At 37.5% G+C, this 21,145-nt stretch overlaps 1 protein-coding gene across 1 annotated transcript in view; it reads left to right on the forward strand.

Moving 5' to 3' along the window:
• Window positions 1-1,491: 1,491 nt before the first annotated feature.
• LOC133836900 (zinc finger protein rotund) overlaps window positions 1,492-21,145 on the forward strand; it is a 46,264-nt gene continuing 26,610 nt past the window's right edge. Inside the window, 5 exon segments of the mRNA XM_062267495.1 lie at window positions 1,492-2,210; window positions 2,888-3,533; window positions 11,551-12,231; window positions 19,247-19,348; window positions 20,661-20,703. Coding sequence (XP_062123479.1) covers window positions 3,090-3,533; window positions 11,551-12,231; window positions 19,247-19,348; window positions 20,661-20,703 — 1,270 coding nt within the window. The 5' untranslated portion in view covers window positions 1,492-2,210; window positions 2,888-3,089.

Here is a 21,145-nt window from a genome sequence, read left to right on the forward strand (position 1 = left end):
TTATGTTGATTTCAAGTTTTGTCAAAATATTTCTGTAAGTTTTTAAATTTTGATCAAATTCTGAAAAAAGATTAGTAAGATTGGATTAATTAAGAACTTGAATTTCGGTGTGCACAATAATAACAAATTGGAACTTATTAAAGAAGAATAATGAAGAGTCATACACTACACAAATATAAAACACACAAATACGAACACATCCCGAACAGAACAAAACATCGTTGCGTCTGTATTTAAATTGTAAGTTCTGTTATGCGACTGTAGGTTGAAAATGGGAAAATTCTGTGCAATTTAAACAAATACAGAAACAGAAAAGAGCAAGTACTCCAATTGCTATTGGAACTATTTATAATTACACTACTATATGCTATTGTATTCTCTTCTCTAGACTATGCCAAAGGACAATACCCGTTAGGTCTGAAACAATTGTGCAGCCAACCACAAAGATAACGATGGCTCGAACGATTTGGAAAGCATAGGTTACATTTGATGAACCAGAATCCTCATCGTCCGCAACTTCATTATTTTCATTACCCTCCGGTTGTTCGCTTTTGGAGGATTTTTCTGTGTCTCGTTTTTTTACTTTCTCTGCCATCGACATTGTTGTTTTCACTCATAGTTCTATTATTTTCTGGTTCCTCTTTTCTTTCTTGATCTGTTGGCCTTTTTTCTTCTGAGTTATCCTGTTGCTCCAAATTTCTACTTGGCTGCCTGTCATTCTGGGCATTCGTGTTGCGTTGTTCTGGGTTAGGCTGTGAATTTCTATCATCTTGGGCATTTGTATTACGTCCGTCTGAGATAGGTTCTGAGTTTCGGTCATTCTGTGGGTCCTCTGGAGGTGGTGCATCGCCTGCCTCAGCGGGATTCTCATCATTGGGATCTGACATGGCCAATACCCAAAATTTAAAACAGGAATTTTGTAGAAATTTGGAATAACAAGTTTGCCGGAAAATTAATGTGTTCTGTCAGAATAGCATATTGTATTGTACGCCTACTTTCGCAGCTAGTTGAACTTTAATTTTTATTACATATAACGAATAATACAAAATGCAACGTGCAGCAACATGCTCATTCATGCTTAAAGTCAAAGCAAACGCAAAAGCACTCAGGCAAAAAGTCCGAAATCAAATCAAAGCTGCTCAAGAGCTGCTCTTCGCAGCAAAAAGCGAAACAGCACGAAAAACCACAAACAATTTTTTCACAGCAAAGAGAGAGAGAGAGAGTGAGACAGCTTTTTGCCGTTGTTTTTTTCGTTCGTTTTGTTGCTCGCGCCAAAAAGGAGTAAAAAGCTGCGCATGCGCCGCCACAGTAGCCCCCAAAGTGCACCGTCAGAGCGAGAGCGAGAGCACAGCAGCCAACAAGAGAGCAAACGAGCTTCTGTTTGTGTTAGTCTGTGTGTGAGTGTGAGAGTACTCGTGGGGCTACTGTCGCTGTCGTCGTCGTCGCAGTGGCTGCGATTTGGCCGCTTGGCGGCGAGGCATTTGAATGTTTTTTTCGTGGCAGCACTCAGCATTCGAGTTCGGAATTCTTGCGAGCTGGCAGCAACTTTTTGCTTGCGCCGCTTCTTGCGAGCGCCAAATTAACCAGAGACTACCACAGAGACTGTTCAAGTCCAGTATCCAGTATCCAGTATCCAGTATTCAGTATCCAGTGTTGAGTGTCCAATATCCACAATCAAGCTTACGCAGCCTGAAGTCTGCACTTTGCAGTCTCCAGTATCCACTCTAGTATCCAATGAACGAGTATATCGAACGCGCGCGTTTACAGCCTCAAGCCTCAAGCTGAAGCTTAAGCCTGACTCAAGTGCACTCAGACGCGGCGGGCTGCGAGTTTTTGTGCGTTACGCGAAGAATTCTGTTGCAGTCGCCAAGTGCAACGCATTTTCGCCATTCCGCAATTGCAGCTGTTTGGTGCATCACAATTAACAAGCGCGTTAAGGTGCAACAAAACCAAGTGCAACCAATTATTAATCGTGCAACCACAACAACAACAACAACTACAACGAAAGTTCTCTTAATACAATAAAAATATATATATAAATATATGAATGATGAAATACACCCAAAGAGCGTTTAAAGTAAATACAAAATTATGAATTGCGAATGAATCGCTGGTCAAGTGAATGTGAATTGTGTGAATATCTGTGCAATAGATTATACTCAAGTCCGCCAATTAACGGCATCTAATGAGTGCAACAAAGTGAAAGTCAAGTAAATGAAATATCAATTCTAACAACCATTATTTCAACAATAATATTATAAGTTATGGATGAAAAGTAAATGAAAAATGAAATGATCAAATATTAGCGAAAAATTATGATTTTGTTAGAAAAAAGGGGAAAAATAATAACAGAAGACAGTCAGCATTAACAATTGATAAAAAAAAGAACTAAATTAATATTTCAATATTTTATTGTCTGTCTTATGGAAAACTTTTAACTATACTGTTAGGCGACATAACTTAAGAGCAGGTTTTATTGGAAATGCCAATGAAACTTTATAATTTGAATTTATATTCATTTCGAAGCTTCACAACTATCAACTCCAATTTATTCAGACGACAAATATTATCATGATTATTTTTTAATATTTTTAGTAATATCATATGTAACTAAAAAAATGATTATCATAATTATTGTCCGTAGACATATTGATTGTTTTAAGGATTTCAAAATGAATTGATAGACGCAACAGAAAAGTAGAAACTGTTGAACTAAAATTCCAACCTGCAACCGAATTTGGTTTTATTTTTAGTACTCCATAATCTCTAATTGAAATATATGTTAATGCTTTCAATGCAAATGTTGCATGAATAATACCAAATGCATTATGATTTCTGATATTATTTTGTTAATCTAATTTTAATATAATCTTGTAAATCCCAATAGAAAACAAACTTCATCACTTTTCATAAATATTGTACTAAGAATCGCGACAACCAAGTGCAACTAAAAAAGTGCAGAAGAAAGAAACAGTGCCAGAAAAAGAAACAAACAAATTGCAAGATAATAATTGAGGTATTGCGAAGTGATAAAAAAGTCAAAAGAAAAAGGCAAAAGTGTTGAACGACCGGCGAGTTGATCAGTTTAAATGATTATGCATGGTACCTGGTACAAAGGACCTCAGTTGGCGCATCATCCCCACACCGAGTACCATCAGTTCCGATCGTATCCATCGTTCGTTGTGACGCCCTACCACGACGGTCATGCGGCCACGCCCTGCCCACCCACGCCCTGTACACCCTGCAGCAATAGCCATGCAGCTGGCCTTGGCCAAGGCGCCGAGGCGACTCCAATAATTGTCGAGGGCACATTTGCCGCTGCCGCCGCAGCTGCAGCCGCTGCAGCCGCCGCCGTCGGTTGCATCAATTCAGGGACTGGAACGGCAGCCGCTACAACTGGATCTGGCACATCGCTTTTAAGTCCACCGATCAAGATCGAGCAGGTTTTCGGTGAGGCATCCGCATCGTCTCTGGGCGCTGTTGTCGAGGACTATGCATTAAACTTGGACTGTCCTGTGGAGCATCAATTTCGGGTGAGTTATAATTAGTTAGCAATTACAAGTGGCCATGCCACTTGCCACTTGCCACTCGCGAGTGGAACTGTGGCAGCTGCACTTGCCACCTCAAAGGGGCGTGCACCAAATCAATTTTCATAAAATCATCCAATAACACTTAAAAGCCACACAACAAAAAAAGAGAGGAAAAAACGACGGCCGAGACTTGAAAGCGAGTAAAAAACATGACAACAAACACGCCCCCAATTCGCACACACACCCTCGCAGAGCGAGAGAGAAAGAGGAAGAGAGAGAGACGACATTTGTTTTCTCTTTGAGCATTCACCACTTTTGAGCAACTTTTTGTGCGCTCTTGAGTGTAAAAATGCCGAAGCTTGCGGCAGGTTTTTATGGTTCACTCGCAGGATATTTTGTTATGGTTCGTGTACAGGATATGCCATAATTATCAAGCGAAAGTAAAGCTTTTTTTCGAAAAGCTCTTAATCTAAATTTCTTGAAACACATGCACAATAAAATGCTCCTTGCTCAACAGGTGGCATTGAGTTTGAATTTTAATCGAGTTGGAAAATGTCCTTTATAGCAAATGGAAACAACTTGTGGAGTTCTTTGACTCAGAGTGCCAAAAGTTATTAGGGGCAGGTCAGGGCCAAATTTCGATCATATGTTAGTTTGAGTCTAATTTGAGTAAGGATTAAATTTACGAAGATTTAATTGTTATTTCTAAGTGGCGAAGTTATTTTATATTTGCCCAAAAGATATTTATCTTTTATAATAGCTTAACAAAAATAATATATAAAAGTACTATATACTATGAATAACAGAAAGTAGCGGCCATCTATATGATATATATAGTATTCACCATTATAAAATTCAAAATATAATACTACTAAGTATTTATTTTACTTAAACGAATATAAACTTGAAATTTATAAATCAAAGTGAACGCATTAATAAACAGCTAAACTAAGCACGTCGCCAAAATTTGAGAAGAGTCTTAAAATTTATCACTTTTATAGTGAAGTAAATTTGCTAAAGTCAATTATAACATAGAAGATTTTGTCAAATAGATTTGTACGCTTTAAATTAAATTTTAAATATTATACCACACTCTACATTTTCAAAGAAATTTTCGATTACTTCAAAGGCTTTTAAGATAATTAGGAATAAAGTACACTCTTTATTCATATGTACATGTAGATAGATATATGAGAAAATAATTTGATTCTATTTAATAATAATGACAGAAATCATTGGAATAAATAGTTTTACATTTACATTATATAGAGTTTCCAATTTTTTTTTCTACATCCATTTGTATTTTGTAACTGCACAAAATTTTCGTCTACGGATATTCATGTATTTTGTGAACCGAAGAACATATTTTCTAGGACTAAGTGTAGTAGTTAGATTTGTATATGCTATATTAATAATTAAACTAAATTCTAAAGTTCATAAAATGAATTTTATTCAAATCCTAAGATAATAAAGTAGGAAAGGTTTCAAATGAAACTAGAAATTGACAAAGTGAATAAAAAATCAATTGAATCTTAAATTATGCCAAAGTATTTTCGAGTCTAAAATAGATTCATAGGAGAAGAGATCATTTCGTTATTTGCCGTCACTTTTACTGCTTGGCGTTTATTGCTTTCTGTTTATTTTGCTCCCTTTTTCGCATTCATTTCAATTATCGGCGTACGCAATTCTCGTATCTGCCGGCAAATGCACATCTTAAAGGCCACGTTTATTGTATCTCCATCTTGGCAAATGCGAAGGGTGCCGCATATCCTTTGGCACTTATCAGCGATGCAGAAGGAGTTCGTGTATGTGTGCGTGTGTGTGTGGATTTGTTGTGTATGTGTGTGTGTGTGGTCTGAAGGGAACATTCTCAATGCAAGGAACAGCGAAATCCTTGCACATAAAAAAGCAACGCAACGGCGTACACATAAAAACATATGCTCCAGGACCTGGACAGGATTCTTGTTTTTGCCATTTGTGCAGAATGCGCGCGTTGCATTTACGACGTTGACGTCAGCGTCGACGTCAGCGCTGATGCTGCAGTCGACGCTTGCAGCGCTGTGAGTTGCAGTAGCGAGCAAAGAGTTTCCTTGTTCCGTTTGTTGAGTTGATTTCAAGGCAAAGCCGCTTAAAAAAGCTACAAAAAAAAGGAGAGGAAAGAAAAACTGTTGCAAGAAAGTGTTCTGCTGTGAGGGAAGGGAGGGGATAACAGAAAGGATTGCAAGTCATAAACTTGCAGAGAGAGAGAGAGAGAGAAGGAGATACAGCAGCAACAATGTTGCAATCTTAAGCAATTATCTAGCATAACTTAGCATGCAATTTAAGTAAATTGAATGAAAAAGCATTAAGAGGCCACTTGTTGACTTGACAAGTGCACAATAAAAAAAAAAAGAGACATAGAAAAACATCCTTAGTAATTGCAGGTCAGCAACAACAGGCAGACAAGAAACAAAAAAAAATATAATAAACAAAATGAAGGACAAGAAATTGGCGCTCATGAAATGTTAACGGCCAAACGCGGAAGCTGAAGCTGACGTTGACAGCGACGTCGACGGTGGCGTTGACGTTGGCAGCGCTGCTCGCGTGAATGCTGAATGTTTTTATCCTTTCTTCGATATGTCGTCGCCGCGCTGCCTCTGCTGAACTATATATAAATGTGTGTATGTGTGTGTCAGGACATCACACGGTTTCGCTTTTCTTTTACAACTTTTTGTTATTATTTCGTTTTTTGCTCGTCGCTGCCTTTTGCAATGTATTTCTTTCAGTCGCTGCTATTTTTTGCTCCATGTGATGGAAAAAAAAAGAAAGAAGCAACACACACATACACCCAGACAATTTCACTTGGATTTTTTTATGTTCGTGCCGTATGTGTGTGTGTGTGTGTGTATATGTGTGTGTCGTGGACCTGGCTCCTGATTCTACTTCTTGAGTTTCCTCTTCACGCGCGCCATTTTAGCTAGCGTTTTTGTTGCTGTTGCTGCTGCTGCTGCTGCTACTTACAACAAACATGGCCGCTATTGCTATTGCTTCTGCCATAAGTCGCAGTTTGTGCTCTGCTTCCGGCGCAGTCGACGTCGACGTTCTCGATTGTTGCATGTGTCCGTAGTCCTGGCGTTGCCTTTGGCGGGCTGCAACTGTCGTTGTCTTCAGTTCACTTGGGTTTGGCCAAATCTATTGGTCGTCGCGCGACGTGCCGCGTCCGCGTCGCTTGTTTTTTTTTCCACTACCAGCCACTAGGTGGCGCCACGTGACTATAACAAACACACAAATAATCACACACATTGACGAAAACTATGAACAAATCGCGACGTCAATTACCAGCAGCAATAATCAATCAGCTACAAGTGACACAGACAGCTGTTGCACTTGTCTTAGCTCAACCCAAAGTAAAATGATAGCGCAGTCAGTGAAATATGTTCAAATAGCCAGATTCTATTTGAGACGCTTCATTTGAGATGCTAAACAAACGAATTCTTACAGACAGAAATATTGACAGTAAAGAGCAAGCAGACTTCACTACAATAGATATAACATTAAGAGGCTTTAAAATATTTGTAGCATCTGAAATTTCATCTTATAATTTGTTTGCCTATTCTGTTGGCATTTCCACATGCATATTGACTAGACTCGATTTGTTGATGTTTGCAGCATGGAGTCTGTAATGCTTAACACCCAACTTGTCTTCAGTAACAATAATAACGATCCATAAGAACTTTTTTACCAACACACCCGCAAACACACACACACACATACACTCACACTTATTCGCACACAAATATCTGAACAAAATGAAATAGCAGCAGCTAGAAAAACACAATAAAAAAACAGAAAAATGGGCAAACCGTAGAGAAGAAAATCAATCTGGTATGCTGAACCCAAGTAATACCCTAGCTTAATTTTCCCTACACGATTCAGACTTCTCTCGACCTCAGCTGCTGCGTCCCCATGCCCATCGCATCGGCATCGCCATTGCCACAACTGCCTGCAGGACATCGCGCAAATTCAGCTATATATTTTTTTTATGCGCTTCGTTTTCTTACAAGAAAATGCTGCAGTGCGCTCCAAATGTATGTCTTTATAACGGCAACGGCAGAGCGTGCATAAAAAAAGGAGCAAGGAGCAAAAATTATAAAATAGGAAAAAAAGGATAGAAAAAATAGCAAACAACAACAATGGAAACGGCAACAGCAACAGCAGCTCTGAGATTGCTCTGACATAGCAGAGACGAGGGCAACGCAGAAGAGAAGGCAAAGAAAAAAATTGAAAAGAAAAACATTCACAACATACAAAACACTTTTACACATACATACAATGTGTGTTCGGATGAGTATGTGTGTGTTAGTGGGTATGTGCATGTATTTGTATAGTTCTTTGTATACATATTTGACTGCTTCGCGCGCGCTCGCAATTTCTTTTGCGGCAGCTACAGCTTCAGCTTCAGCTGCTGCACTTTGAGTTTCTGTTGTTCAGTTGTTGCAAGCTATCCCACGCTCGCTGACTGCACGACAGAGACGGACGGGACTGATACAAGGACTCGACAAACCAACCCAACACAGACTCGCACACTTATCGACACACGACATACTGACAGCTCTCACAAGACATAGTGCAAGAAACGCGGCGTATACGTAATACGGATTTATCTAACCCATTGACTATGCTATACAGGCACAATGATATGAAATGAAAGATTCTTTCTATCATTGCCAAATGATAAAACTCATACAAGTGGCTCGGCTCGGTTCGGTGGCGTATACTTAACAAAGCGAGTGGCCATTGGAAATCAATCGAAATGTGCTTTGATTATATCAACGAAATTTAAATGTAGCTTTCAACTACTTACTCACTAGTTCTGCAACAAAAGTTCCTACATAAAGTGCAATATCAATAAAAATATAAAATAATGCAATGTAAACAAATTGCAACCGAAAGTTCCTAATACGTATAAAGTGCAAAACCAAATAAAAATATATCAATTAATAAGCATGTGTGAATTTTTAAAATATCAATGTTTTCATTAATATAATAAAAAAAGTTAAAGTAAATCATATCACAAACACGTGAATAAATCTCTAAGGTTTGAACCGGCGAAACAATACGAAATATGTGTAATAACAACGATTTTGAATATATTTGTTTATTATACATTTATTTATTAATTTTATTAAATTATATTAATTTATATGTGTAATTTAATTGTCTATTCTTAAAATTTTTAATTTTTTAAATGTTTTGTCATATTCTAGTGTTTTCGACTTCCCCATCAGAAAGTATATTATGAGATTACTAAATTGTCATTAAAAAAATTGCTTATACCCGTTCGCACACAGAATCAATAGCCGAGAGGATATAGCAATGTCCGTCTTTCTGCCTGTCTGTCTGTCTATCTCTGATACTATAAGAGATGGAGCTACTATTTTGTAAGAACTGAAATTTTTGGTAGATAAAATAACACCTACAGTATTTAAGATTCCTGATATCGTTGGTTGATATCAGATAAAATTGTCAAAGATATTCAAGAAATAGTTTTATTTGTCATTCGGATCTTAGGTTCTTTGCTGACAATCTGATATATTTTGAACTCTATAGTATATTTTGAATTTAGTGCAATATCCCTATACCAAATAAAGCCTTCGGTATATTTTATCTGATATACTTTGTAGGCTATACTATACTTTGAATGTACTATAGTTAAATACCGACATACCAAATACAGCCTTCGGTATATTTTAGTATTTTTGGTATATTTATGGTATATTTCTGAAAATGGGTAACAGGTATCTCACAGTTGAGCACACTTTTTAAAACTACTTTTTCAGTTGTTATACATTATTTAAGAAACTGTAATATCAGATCATTCATTACTATAAGCTGCAAATGCAATAAATTCAGTTACGGGACTTTTTCGTGTACATATAAAGTATAAAGTAAAGTGTAAAGTATACATGAACTATAAATTATAATAGGCCGTATACAAGATCGATTTTCAAATAGGGAAAAATATTTGTACTTTTTTGTTACTGGAATCATTTCTAATTATATTTTTTTAATTAGTAAAACTTATTTCTTAGAAATATTTAATGGTTTTACATTGATTAATTGTTATAGCCCAACTAGCTAACATTACGGTTATGGGAAACTTATCCAATTTCGCGTATTTGTAACTGACAATCTAAATTATAAATACAGGATGTAATGAATAAATGAAAAGTTTAGCCGCATATCACGCAAAAGCCAAAAATGTATAAAAAATAATAAAAAGGAAAATAAAAAGTGAATAAAATTGACAGAGACCCATTCTTGATAAACTGCAAACTAAACAATGTGGCATAACAACTCTCATAAAAAAGAAATGGAAAAAGTCGTTGAGGAAACTCTCACACATTTGCAGGCAAAAGTTTTCAAGGTCATTTGATGCCAGTTTTGGGCGTAAGTGATTTGTATTTGTTTTGCAAAACTGCATCTAAAAATACAAAATAGAAATGGAAGTGGAAGTGGTAGCAAAAAACTCAACGCGTCAACGCTAAAAATAAAGCATATCAAATGCTTGGAAAACTTTTTATGCAGCCCCCCGTCGAATAAAATAAAAGTTTAGCCAAAGAATAAAAGCAGGAAAACGAAGCTAGAAAAAAGTTTGTGTTTTTATTTGCGTTTTGTGTTTTTATTCGTCTCGTTTGTGTTTGCGCCTGTGGGTCGCTAACGGATTTGTGTGCATGTGTAAATCGAACAAACGGTGCACAAGTTAGACAAATCGTTGGGGAAACTTTCCCCTTGCGCGCTGACGAAAGTGAAATTGTTGTCAACTGAAAGGCTAAAGAAAAAAAGTGCTGCCTACATTTGAGCGTTACATGTGCAAGGAAGTCACCATGCTAAAGGATCAGTTGAAGCGTCGTCGCGCCGACGATCTGGTCGGCTATATGGGAGTATTTAAAGCTGTCACGCCCACATCATCTCACTTCTTAACGCCTGCCGAATTCTACAAGAGTCTCTTCGCCAGCGCTGTGCTGCAGCAGCAACAATTTTCCGATGTCAGTCGAAGCTATCCGCAAACGCCTTCGCCAGCCTCGCATGTTAAGGATGAAGTTGCCCACAATAGCTTGTCTCCTCCTCACAGCACACATTCACAGCTATCCAGCAATTTGCTGTTCTCAGCAGTCTGTGTGGCAGCCGTCGAGTCAGCGAAGCGCAGCAAGCTGAAGCCTGAGCTGTCTCAGCCTCAGGATGATGAAGACGCTTCGGAGCAGAAGTTTGTCCTTAAAACATTAGAGCATGTTAGTAAGAAAGCTGACTGTATTATTATTTTCATGGTTGATAAGAAGAAGGTTTTATGTTTACCATACTGTTTAATTTTTAGTAATTATCCTTAGACAAATCTACAGAAATTAAATATAGACTACTATTTAATAATTTGTGTTTTTGTTTATTAGCTTACTTTAGCTAATTGTCCTCAGAATATTGCGTCTTTATAGAATACCGATGTACTTAAAACGACTTGAGTTATTTATGAATTGATGCAATTGTAAAACATTCGGCCACTTAGTGAACTTTTTATTTTAATTTGTTTGGGGGTTATTGAACTTAAATTTGCTAGTAAATCAAGTTTTGTTATTGACTGAAAATTACATATCTAAGGTAATAAATTTGAAAAGTAATTATGACACTTCCTGTGAACTCATTACAACTGTCATAATTATCTTTAAAATCCAATTTAAGCAATTCCGTTTTGGGGAAAAACAACCCGTCTCCAACTCATGTTCTTAATACCAATTTTTTTTGGTTTTTTTTTGGAAATGAAGCGCAAGAAAATGTAAAATTTGGTTTGTTTGTTCACGCTAATTATGAGTGGCCCAAAACTTGTTGTTGTCGGAAACGGCAACAACAACTGCTTGGAGATGAAAAAAGTGAATAATCATCAAAAAATCATTTCATTTTTCATGCTCAATGCATAAGCCAACATCAAAATGTGCGAATACCCTTTTCATTCAAAACAAAACATGAAATTTTTCTTCTTCTTTTGCAGAAACCCCATAGCAACAATAACAATAACAACGGCTACGTTTGGTCAGCCGGCAACGCACCGCACAGCGAAGTCATCAACGACAACAGCAACAACAACAACAACAACAACACTACAAACAACAATCAGCATAATTCGCACCAAACAAGCGAGACCGGACCCGGGTCATCTCTATTGCCGGGAACAGGAACAGGAACAGCAACAGGAACAGCAACAGCAACAGCAACAACATCAGCGCCAGGAACGCCACCAACGCCGCCTGTGGACGAGAGCCAACAACAAGCGACATCGGGGTCCGCAATTAATTTGATTCAAGCCCAAACGCAACCCGCATCACAAACGCGTCCGAGCTACGGCAATTCCATAAAATCACCACCGGAAACGGCAGCGCAATCATCAGCGGCTGCTGCCACGTGTAAAACTCACGACAGCAGCAACAACTGCAACAACAACCATAGCAACAACAGCAGCGACAACAGCAACACAACTGCTGCTGCCGTTACCGCCGCTGCTGCTGCCGCTAACGCTGTCAACATGCCGATCGGAGGTGTGCAGGGACAGAATCCCACCCAAGGCCTGGTCCACTGGATGAGCGCCGTGATGGCTGAGCACATGACTGGCCAGACGCATCACGATCCCAGCGCCGCGGTTGGCATGCACTACATGTGGAATGGCAACGTCGATGTAAGTATGAGCATGACCATCCAGCCCACGCCTCCATCTATCTATTTTTGGGCGTGGCATTTGAGCACAGTTTGTCAGCTGCAGCTAAAAAAAAATTCTGAAAGTTGGTCTTCGCTTTTTTTTTGGTTGGTAACTTTGGCAAAAGTTGAAACTTGAACTCTGTAGTTGGCAGTCCTTGGTTGGTGCCTACAAAGGCGTTAGACAGTTCGTTGGTCCACTGTGAGGTGGAAAGCAGAGCGTAGTTAGCAGGAGAGTTCATAATTAATATGCACGGGAACTTGACCAGCTAAGTAAATTAAATGAGTGAACCTTAACAAGAGTTCTAAAAAGAATATTAAGCAAGCTAAAACTAGCAGATTGGCCTTAGTCATTATATTTATTGCATAATTTATCAATGTTTCTTAAACATGATAAATATTAAAATTTAATTACAGACTCATTTATTTATTTATTTAAAAAGATTAGCTATAATCAAAATTAATACTAACACTATTGATAAAGCAATGGCTGCAAAGGCCTTCAGCTTAGAGACTTATAAAGTGTCAAAAACTAAATTAACTATGTATGTTTATATTTATGTATCGGTATAATTTTCTTTTTATTCATATTGTGGAAATAGAAATATTTGATTTGCATTTTCGAATATTTAACCGATTATTTTACAGTACACTAAGCTGCCAAAATCAGCAGAAACCACTCACCGATAGGCCGTGTTTTTTCAGATAAGTAGAACTTTCCGTCGCAGTATTCCACCATTGATCTGATTCTGATTAAATGATTCTGATTCTGTTTTGACAAACATTTTGGTATATTTGTCGAAAAAGAGGGATATCGATTGAATTCTCAATCTGCTGAATATTCCATTTTTAGCGCCTTTTTGAATGCCCTTAGTGCCAGATAATTTAATAAATTGCTTCTTTTCGGTTGATTTGTTTCTATTGCCTTTGATATTCTTCTGCTTCCCTCCTGAGTTTCTTGACTTTTTCATCTCTAAACAGCTGCATCATAGAACTGAATCAATGAATTATATGCCCTTGAACAGTGTATTAATGTGTTTACATAGTTCATAGTTAAGACTAAGGTTACCATATTACACACATAATTTTCTAATTTATTGCTGAAACATTTAATATATTTATATTCCATCAAAATATTGTTACTTACTATATGTACTTCCTAATTTACATACAACATCTTCAATCTGTAGAAGATTCACCGAAAATTAATCTAACATCAGGTCAGTTCAGTACCTCGCAATAGATCAAATGAAATCACATATCGATAGGCAGAGTTACCGATAACATACATTAAAGAGGTGCACTCGATTAAAAGTGTTTACATAGTCTCACACTTTAGTGTAACACACTTTATTTTCTAATTTTGCTTTTAATAATTTTTATATTTTAATTACCTTTCTGCTTATATATTTTTATGCACAATTCTCATCAGAATGCATGAACTCATGTGCTTATATTTTTTGTTGTTGCTATACTCGTTGCAAAACACAACATCCTCAATCTGTAGTGGCCTCACTGAAAAATAATCAAACTTTAAACTTTTATTTTGAATGATTTTATACACAATTAGTATCTGAGTACATTTATTAATGTGCTTCAAATCATGTTGTTGCAAAACTCGGTTGAAAACATAACATTCTCAATCTGTAGTGGATTCACTGAACAATAATTAAACTTCAGGTCAGCTCATTACCTCGCACTTGCCTCACACTTCAGAAGTGCTTACAGAGCCATCGCATTTTGGCAATTCCATAGAGCGATTTGCCACGCCACGTCAAGTTATGCGTGGGTAGCCCGGCTCCCAGCCCGGCTCACATTGCTTCTAACCTAACCCAGATGAGCATCCGCTGCCTAACCCGCTGCACTTTCACTCGACGAACCTCAGCCGACAACTGACCAAACTCAAACCGTTGCTGTCTGAGCACCCGGCTGTTGCTACACGACCAACAGCAGGCAGGATCCCGCAGTTTCCCAGTCCTAGTTCCAGTCTAAGTCCACCGTACCAAGAACAATGTCCCTTCCCGTTGCTGTTTCCCCTGCCACCGACTCACTGAGCAAGCAGACGCGACGTTACAAAAAAAGTATAAAAAAAATCCTTTGAGCAGCGTTGTCAAATGTTATTTGCCCTTTTTTTCCCCACACAGAGAATTTTTTTTTTGCCTCTCTTTTTTTTTGTTGGCTTCTCCGTTGCTCCTTCCACGAATATCCTTGCTCTTGACTGCGCTGCAAAGCTGCTCGCGTGCCACAAGGAAGGGAAAAAAATTCTTATAGATTTTTTGTTGCATTTTTCACTTCGCGTTTTTTGCGTTTTTCAAGATGTAAACAAGTTTTTCTTTGCGCGACGCGTTAAACTTTGTTTGCCTTTTTTCCCTTTCCTTTTCTGTTTGCAATCTTTGTTTTTATTTTATTTCGTGTGTTCTTGAATGTTTTTCTCCTTTTGATTTCTTTTACTTTTTCTGCTTTTTGTTTTTGTTCGAGTTCTTGCCATTGGTGTTCATTGAGTTCGCTTTTCACTTTTTCGTGAGGAGGAATTATTGTTTTGAATGGAGATTGATTGTCTCCAAGGACAACGGAGGGTCGAACCTGCCGCGGACGTGTACAGTCGAAAAGGTTTCGTCCCTCGAATCCACTCGTTAGCGAGTGTTTTGGCCCCGGCAAAACAATTTAAAACTTGCAACGCCTGCTGCCAACCGAATTTTAAAGGATATCCGTAGTTAATTAATTTTTAAAGTTCAACAATGGACAATCACGCCTAGCTGGCAACTGGGAGTCAACAATCGTTGGGGCAATTCAACAACAAGACTTGTTCTTGTCACTTGCATTAGTGAAATTAGTTACACGCCGAGACAGAGACAGAAAGCAAACATTGTAAAGTTTACTAATTAATTTTGAAAGCAATTGCACTTAATTTTCTTTACTCAAAGTTCGCTTAAGAGAACCGGACTTGAAATTTGAAATTTTTATAGCTCAGAAAAGATGATACGCTATCTTATGATACTGATACTGAAGTGTACTTTAATCTGTCATTTATTATTTTTATGCTTCAAAGTTGGCTTTCAACTCATTTAAGCCTGACATCTAAAGCATATTTAGTTTCATCCGCTCTAACTGTTTTGATCGACGGAGTTAATATTTTAAGAAATGGTATATTTATATATCACTTTAATTTTTGATATATTGTGAGTATGTTCACGATACACTCTTTCAAAATCAAATTGAATTTGGGTGGCTTAATGACTATCTCTTATAGTCTCTGTAGGTGTCCATACAGACGGTCCGACATGGCTAAATTTTCTCGACTGTTGACGCTGATCAAGAAGATATATACCTTATAGGGTTGGAGATGCGTCGTTCTGCCTGTTACATACATATCCTGCCGGCACAAATCTATAATACTCTTCTACCCGATGGGTAGAGGAATATAATTGCGGCTTGGAAATTTCTATTAAAACAACATTGTTTTTTATAGGCACTTTATAAATATAGATACAGACGAATATTTTAGTCAGTGTTTGTTATTAATAATATCAATCATTTTATGTTTTTTTAGATTATAAAATTTGTATTTAGTCAAATAAACTTTGCTGCACAAAACTGGATAGGCTTCAAGTCCTTAATATAGTCTGTTGTGTGGCCAACTTTAAGATTCCAATTAAAATGTATAGTCATTGAGACCGTGGGTCAAACGTGCTGCCAGTCGTGGCCGGAACCAAGCAGAAAGGAAACCCTAAACCGCAACACGCCTCACAACAAAGCATTGCAATTAATACTTATATACTTCAATTAGAAAAAAGTCAACGTGACGGCAAAGTGAAAAGTGCAGAGCAACAAAAACAAAACAAAATGCAAGAAAAAAAGTGAAAATTGAAAGGCAAAGCGAAGCGGGGCAAAAGCGCAACATGGAATGAGGCTTAAACTGGAGCTAAAACTGGGCTGAAACTGACTAATGGGGCCAGTCACGGCTGCTGCGATACGAAATTTCAAATGGCCTGCAATTCGTATTCGTATTCGTATTTGTATTGGTATTAGTATTTGTATTGGTATCGATGTGATGGTGTTGGACCCAAAAACCGCGACAACCGCTGGCAACTTCAATTTTTAAAGTAATTGCAATAAAGTTGAACAAATTTGTAACTCGAGCGGGTTGAGCACAACAATAAGAACAAATTCTAACCTCAGGCCGCAGCTGAGAGATGCCATGGGGAAAAAATCGAGTGCGGATGGTCAAACATTTGAACATGAAGCAACGAAACGCAAAAAAAAAAGAGAACTGTGCTTCTAACTAAATGCGAAAAAAATCAATAGAAGCAGACAGCGGCAACATGAATAAAAAGAAGAAGGCGAAAGAAGTTAAATAAAACCAAAACGAGAAGCTCAGCTGAATAATAAAAAAATACCAAAAAAAAAAAGGAGAGAATTGCCCAAAAACAGGAACAAAATGTAAAGTTGGAGTCTGTCTGGTATGGTCAAAGGTTGTTACATTGTGCAAAGCGCGTTTTGCTTTGGGCTCGACAGTTGGTTCGAGGTTTCAGTACGGACTTGGAAATGGGGTTTGAGTATCGGATATTCTACATCTGCAATTGCACAAAAAAATTCACGTTTTCCGCCTAATTTTTTGCACTTTTTTTCCGTTGCTCTGCTAGACGTTGGACTGGTCATAGAAACTGCACCACCCAACCACCAAGTATCGGGATGAGTCAAAGCGCCAGGAGAAAGTGTGAGACTTCAGTCGACGTCGGCGTCGTTGTTGACGTCGACGTCGCAGTTGCTGTGAAGGGGTTAAAAAAAATTGTTGTTTTGATTTTTTTTGCCATGTGCTCGGCTCTTTTCAATGTTTTGGAGCTGGTCACCGTGCGAATGAGAAAGAGTGCGACCTGGAGAGCAAGACAGTGATAGCAACGCTGAGAGAGTGCTGCTGATGCTGCCGCTGCTGCTGCTGCTGTGCTCACCAAACTTTTTTATTCCTTTTGCTTTTTGGATTTCCTTTTTTTGCGAATTTTCGTTTTGTTCTATTTTGCTGCGTGCTGCAGCTAACCGAACTCGGCGGCTGTCCGGAAGTTGGCGTGGGCAATGCGACGCCTTCTTCTACTAGTTGTTGTTGTTGCTGTGCTGTTGATGTTGTTGTTGTTGTTGGCTGGCTGTCTGACTGGCTGCTATGTTGGTTAGAGAGAACTTCCGTTGATGTCCATGGCTCTGACGCTGGCTTTGGCTCTGGTCATCTTCATCAGCAGCTGCCAACGCAACGCTGTGCGTGTCTGTGTGTGCCTGTGTATTCCACTTCTATTTTTTTTGTTCGTTGTCGACATTTCTTCTACTTTTTCGTTTGTCCACCTACTAACTAGTCGTTGCAGCATGCATGCCGCACACACACACACACACGCTCACGCACACATGGCATGAGTTTGGTTGCTGGGCAACTAAAAGCAACTAAAGCAGCAAAAACCAATGCTACGTGAACCACCCACACACATCTCCATAGAATACACACACGCGAGCTGCTTCGTTTTCACACGCTGTGGCAACTCCCCTTGCGATATGCAACACTTTTTCAAAGTTCTTTTTTCCGTTTTTCTGCCTGCACCAAAAAGCCGCCGCACTTTTGCAGCTAGCCAACTCTCTACCGCCAACGCCGTCGCTTTGACACCTTCGATTGTGTGTAACGCGGTTTTCTATTTCAATTGACACTCCTCCATATACATCCATATAAATTTTTGTATTTGTTACACAGACAGTTTGAATTTTTCGTTTTCATTTTTGCAAGCACAAGTTTGAAAATTGTGACACGACAAACGATAGACGGCCGATGTCATAGAATTTTTTTCTATACATTTTTTTCTGTAATTTTAAAAACTCATATTACATATAGATAAATGGGTAAAAATCATTAAAGTGAGCTTTCAATAAAAACATGAAAATATAATTGATTTGAACTCAATTTCATATTATTGTGAGCGAAAAAAACGTTGTCCCTTTTTCTTTAGCATGCCAACTGTTTGCATAAATTTTTTAAAATATTTTTTTGTTGATATCATATGCTAAACATTTGATATTTGAGTTAAGCAAAGTCATTTGTAAGAGAAAAAAACATTTATTAATTGGTTTATGTTTGTTACGCAATCACAAATGATAATTAAAGAATGCTAAGCATTCATTGAAGATAAGCTTTAGTACTATAATATCAAATCATGCGCATATAATGAGATGTCTGTTATATATTTCAATATTATAATTTGAACGTGCTCATTATTGATAAACATCTGTATATTATATGCCTTTTCTAATATTATAACTTTCTGCCTCCAGGAAATGAATGTGACAGGCAGAAGGAGTAAAATAAAATGAATACATTTTCGATCAGCTTCAACAGTCAGTCTGTCTGTCTGCTTGTCTGTCTGTCTGTCCGTATGAACTCCTGGATCTCAGAGACTATTATAGATAGAGCTATACTTTTTTCACGTAGATCAAGTTTGACTAAAATTTTTGCAGACGTAATTTTGATACATACATACATAATAACTACTAAATCAACATGCCACATATATTTAAGTATTTTTCCTATATTAATTAAATTCTTTCTGTAGAATAATACCGTACTGTTTTTCTCCTATTCAAAATGGGTAGCGGGTATCACTCTATTATAATTAATTTTATTAATATCATTTTAACTTGATGTAATTTTACTTAAAGTACTTAGTGAATAAAATAAATAATTATATTTGGTCAAGTCAATTAATCTATTAAAAGTATTAAATGTAATTTCTAATTTAATAAAAGTGAATAGAAGTTTTTCAACTTTTTTCAACTTTTTTTAAGGACTTGTATTAAATTCGATTTATACAGTGCCTAATTTAAAATGGCAGAGAACATTAATTGTATATTCTGAACATGTAATATTGTTGACCTTAAAAAATGAAACTAACAATCTACCAATAACCCGAATTGAGAGTAAAAATATATAAGCGCTGTCATTATTCTCATATTGTGTTGTTTCTTTACAGCATGCCAAGGATATTAGCGATTACAATCTTTGGCCACCGACACCGCGCAGCCATCAGCATGCCAGCGAGCATCATCCGATGTCGCTGAAGCAGGAATATGAGGTAAGTGGTGCAAAGTGGCGTAAGTGGTGCTAGCGGTGTAAGTGGTATAAGCAAGTGCCGTTAAACGCCCATAGAATGGGGTATTACTTTATGGCACATGCAGAAAAACGATTCCACCTCGAAAAACAAATAAACAGAAGCACACAGGAAGCAAAGGCAAAAATGCAACAAATAGAACAGCAACAACAACAAGAGCAGAGCTGAGTCAAAAACAAAAACATTTCTAAATTCGCGTGACGGCGCCGCTTTGCATTTGTTGTTATTCGTTTTTCTTTTTATTTACTTTTATAGCAGACGGGGAGAACCCCTGCAGCCTTCAATGGTTTGTCTCTATTTTTTTATTTTATTTTGTGAGCAATATTTGTATACAAATAACTGTATTTTTCTTGTTGCATTCTGCCGGCTGTTTATTTAGTTTTTATTTTTCTTTTTGTTTTTGGTTTTGTTTGGCTCTCGTTTTTGTGTGTGTTCTTTCTAAGCATATAGGAAAATGTTTAGAAAAAGTTAACGGATTTTTATTTTTTTGCCGTTTGCTTTTGTATTTTTCATTGCATTTTATGTAAGCTGCAGCATGTGGCATGTAGCATGTGGCATGTGTCCTAGGTCATGTCTCGCCCAGACAGAGACAAATACACAGATATAGGATCTAGTCTCGATGCTGTTAACCTACATAGTACATATATATATCCACAATTTAGTGGCTATCGAGTGCAGAAGCCGCAGTTTCTAATATTTTTTTTCCATTTGATTTTTTCTACATTTTTTCTAACACTCTCGCTTTGGCCCAGTTAGAATTTTTATTTCATATTTTGCCGCTGAATTTGATTTTGATTTCGTTTGTTGTTAGTCGGCGAGTTTTGTCACGCGTTTGATTTGGATTTTCCATGTTGTTATTATTGGATTGTCAGATAGTCGTCTGGATATCTATTTTTATGTTTTATTTTTTGATGGCGGACCAAATAAATCGCATTGACAGCCGTTGAAATTTTATTCACATATGCCACACCATAGTTTAGTTTGGATTCAATTTCATAATTGTTGTTGTTGTTGCTGTTGTTCGTGCTGCGTTTATTGATGCCCTTTTAATTCGTTTATCTGGTGGAAATCATTAGAAATTATTCAAATATTTTGACAGCAAACCCTAAATTACTCTGGTTACATTTGATTGGCTATAATAATAAGGCTTGTTTAAAAGTGTTTATTGGCCAATTGTTAACTATTAATCAGAGGTTATATTTTCAACAATTGCAATATTAGAGCTGAAGTTTAATTGTAGATTAGTAATTAATAATCTAATTTCTGAATATTCCAGGCCAAAATGAATGATCACCACCTGCACAACAATCTGCAAAAAGGTAAGTTTCAAAAACAAAACTCTCGCGACTTGCCTCAATCGATTTGCGAGGCACATGTTTGTGGGCGCAGTGGTTAATTAATTGCTCACAAGAACAAGAAACGATAATCACGAAATCTCGAACAGATTTGGATTGAGGACGCGCGCGCGTTTGCGAGAGTTAAATATCGAAGTAGATAGGAATCAGCAAGCAAGATTCGCTGCACATACGAGTACGTTGCATATACACGTTAAATTGCTACACGCGTGCGGCATGACGATGACGTTGGCCAAAGACCACAACGACAACGAGAACGACAACAACAAAGACAAAGGCGAGCGCACAATGTTATCCCAAATACTTTGCGATACTCCCACGGAGCACGCCGAAAAATTGACCTTTAACTGAAAAGAACAGCAAGCAGCAGCAACAGTAGCAACAACAATTGGCAACAAGATGCTTA

Source organism: Drosophila sulfurigaster, chromosome 2R, assembly GCF_023558435.1.
Source record: "Drosophila sulfurigaster albostrigata strain 15112-1811.04 chromosome 2R, ASM2355843v2, whole genome shotgun sequence".
NCBI classification, from domain to species: domain Eukaryota; kingdom Metazoa; phylum Arthropoda; class Insecta; order Diptera; family Drosophilidae; genus Drosophila; species Drosophila sulfurigaster.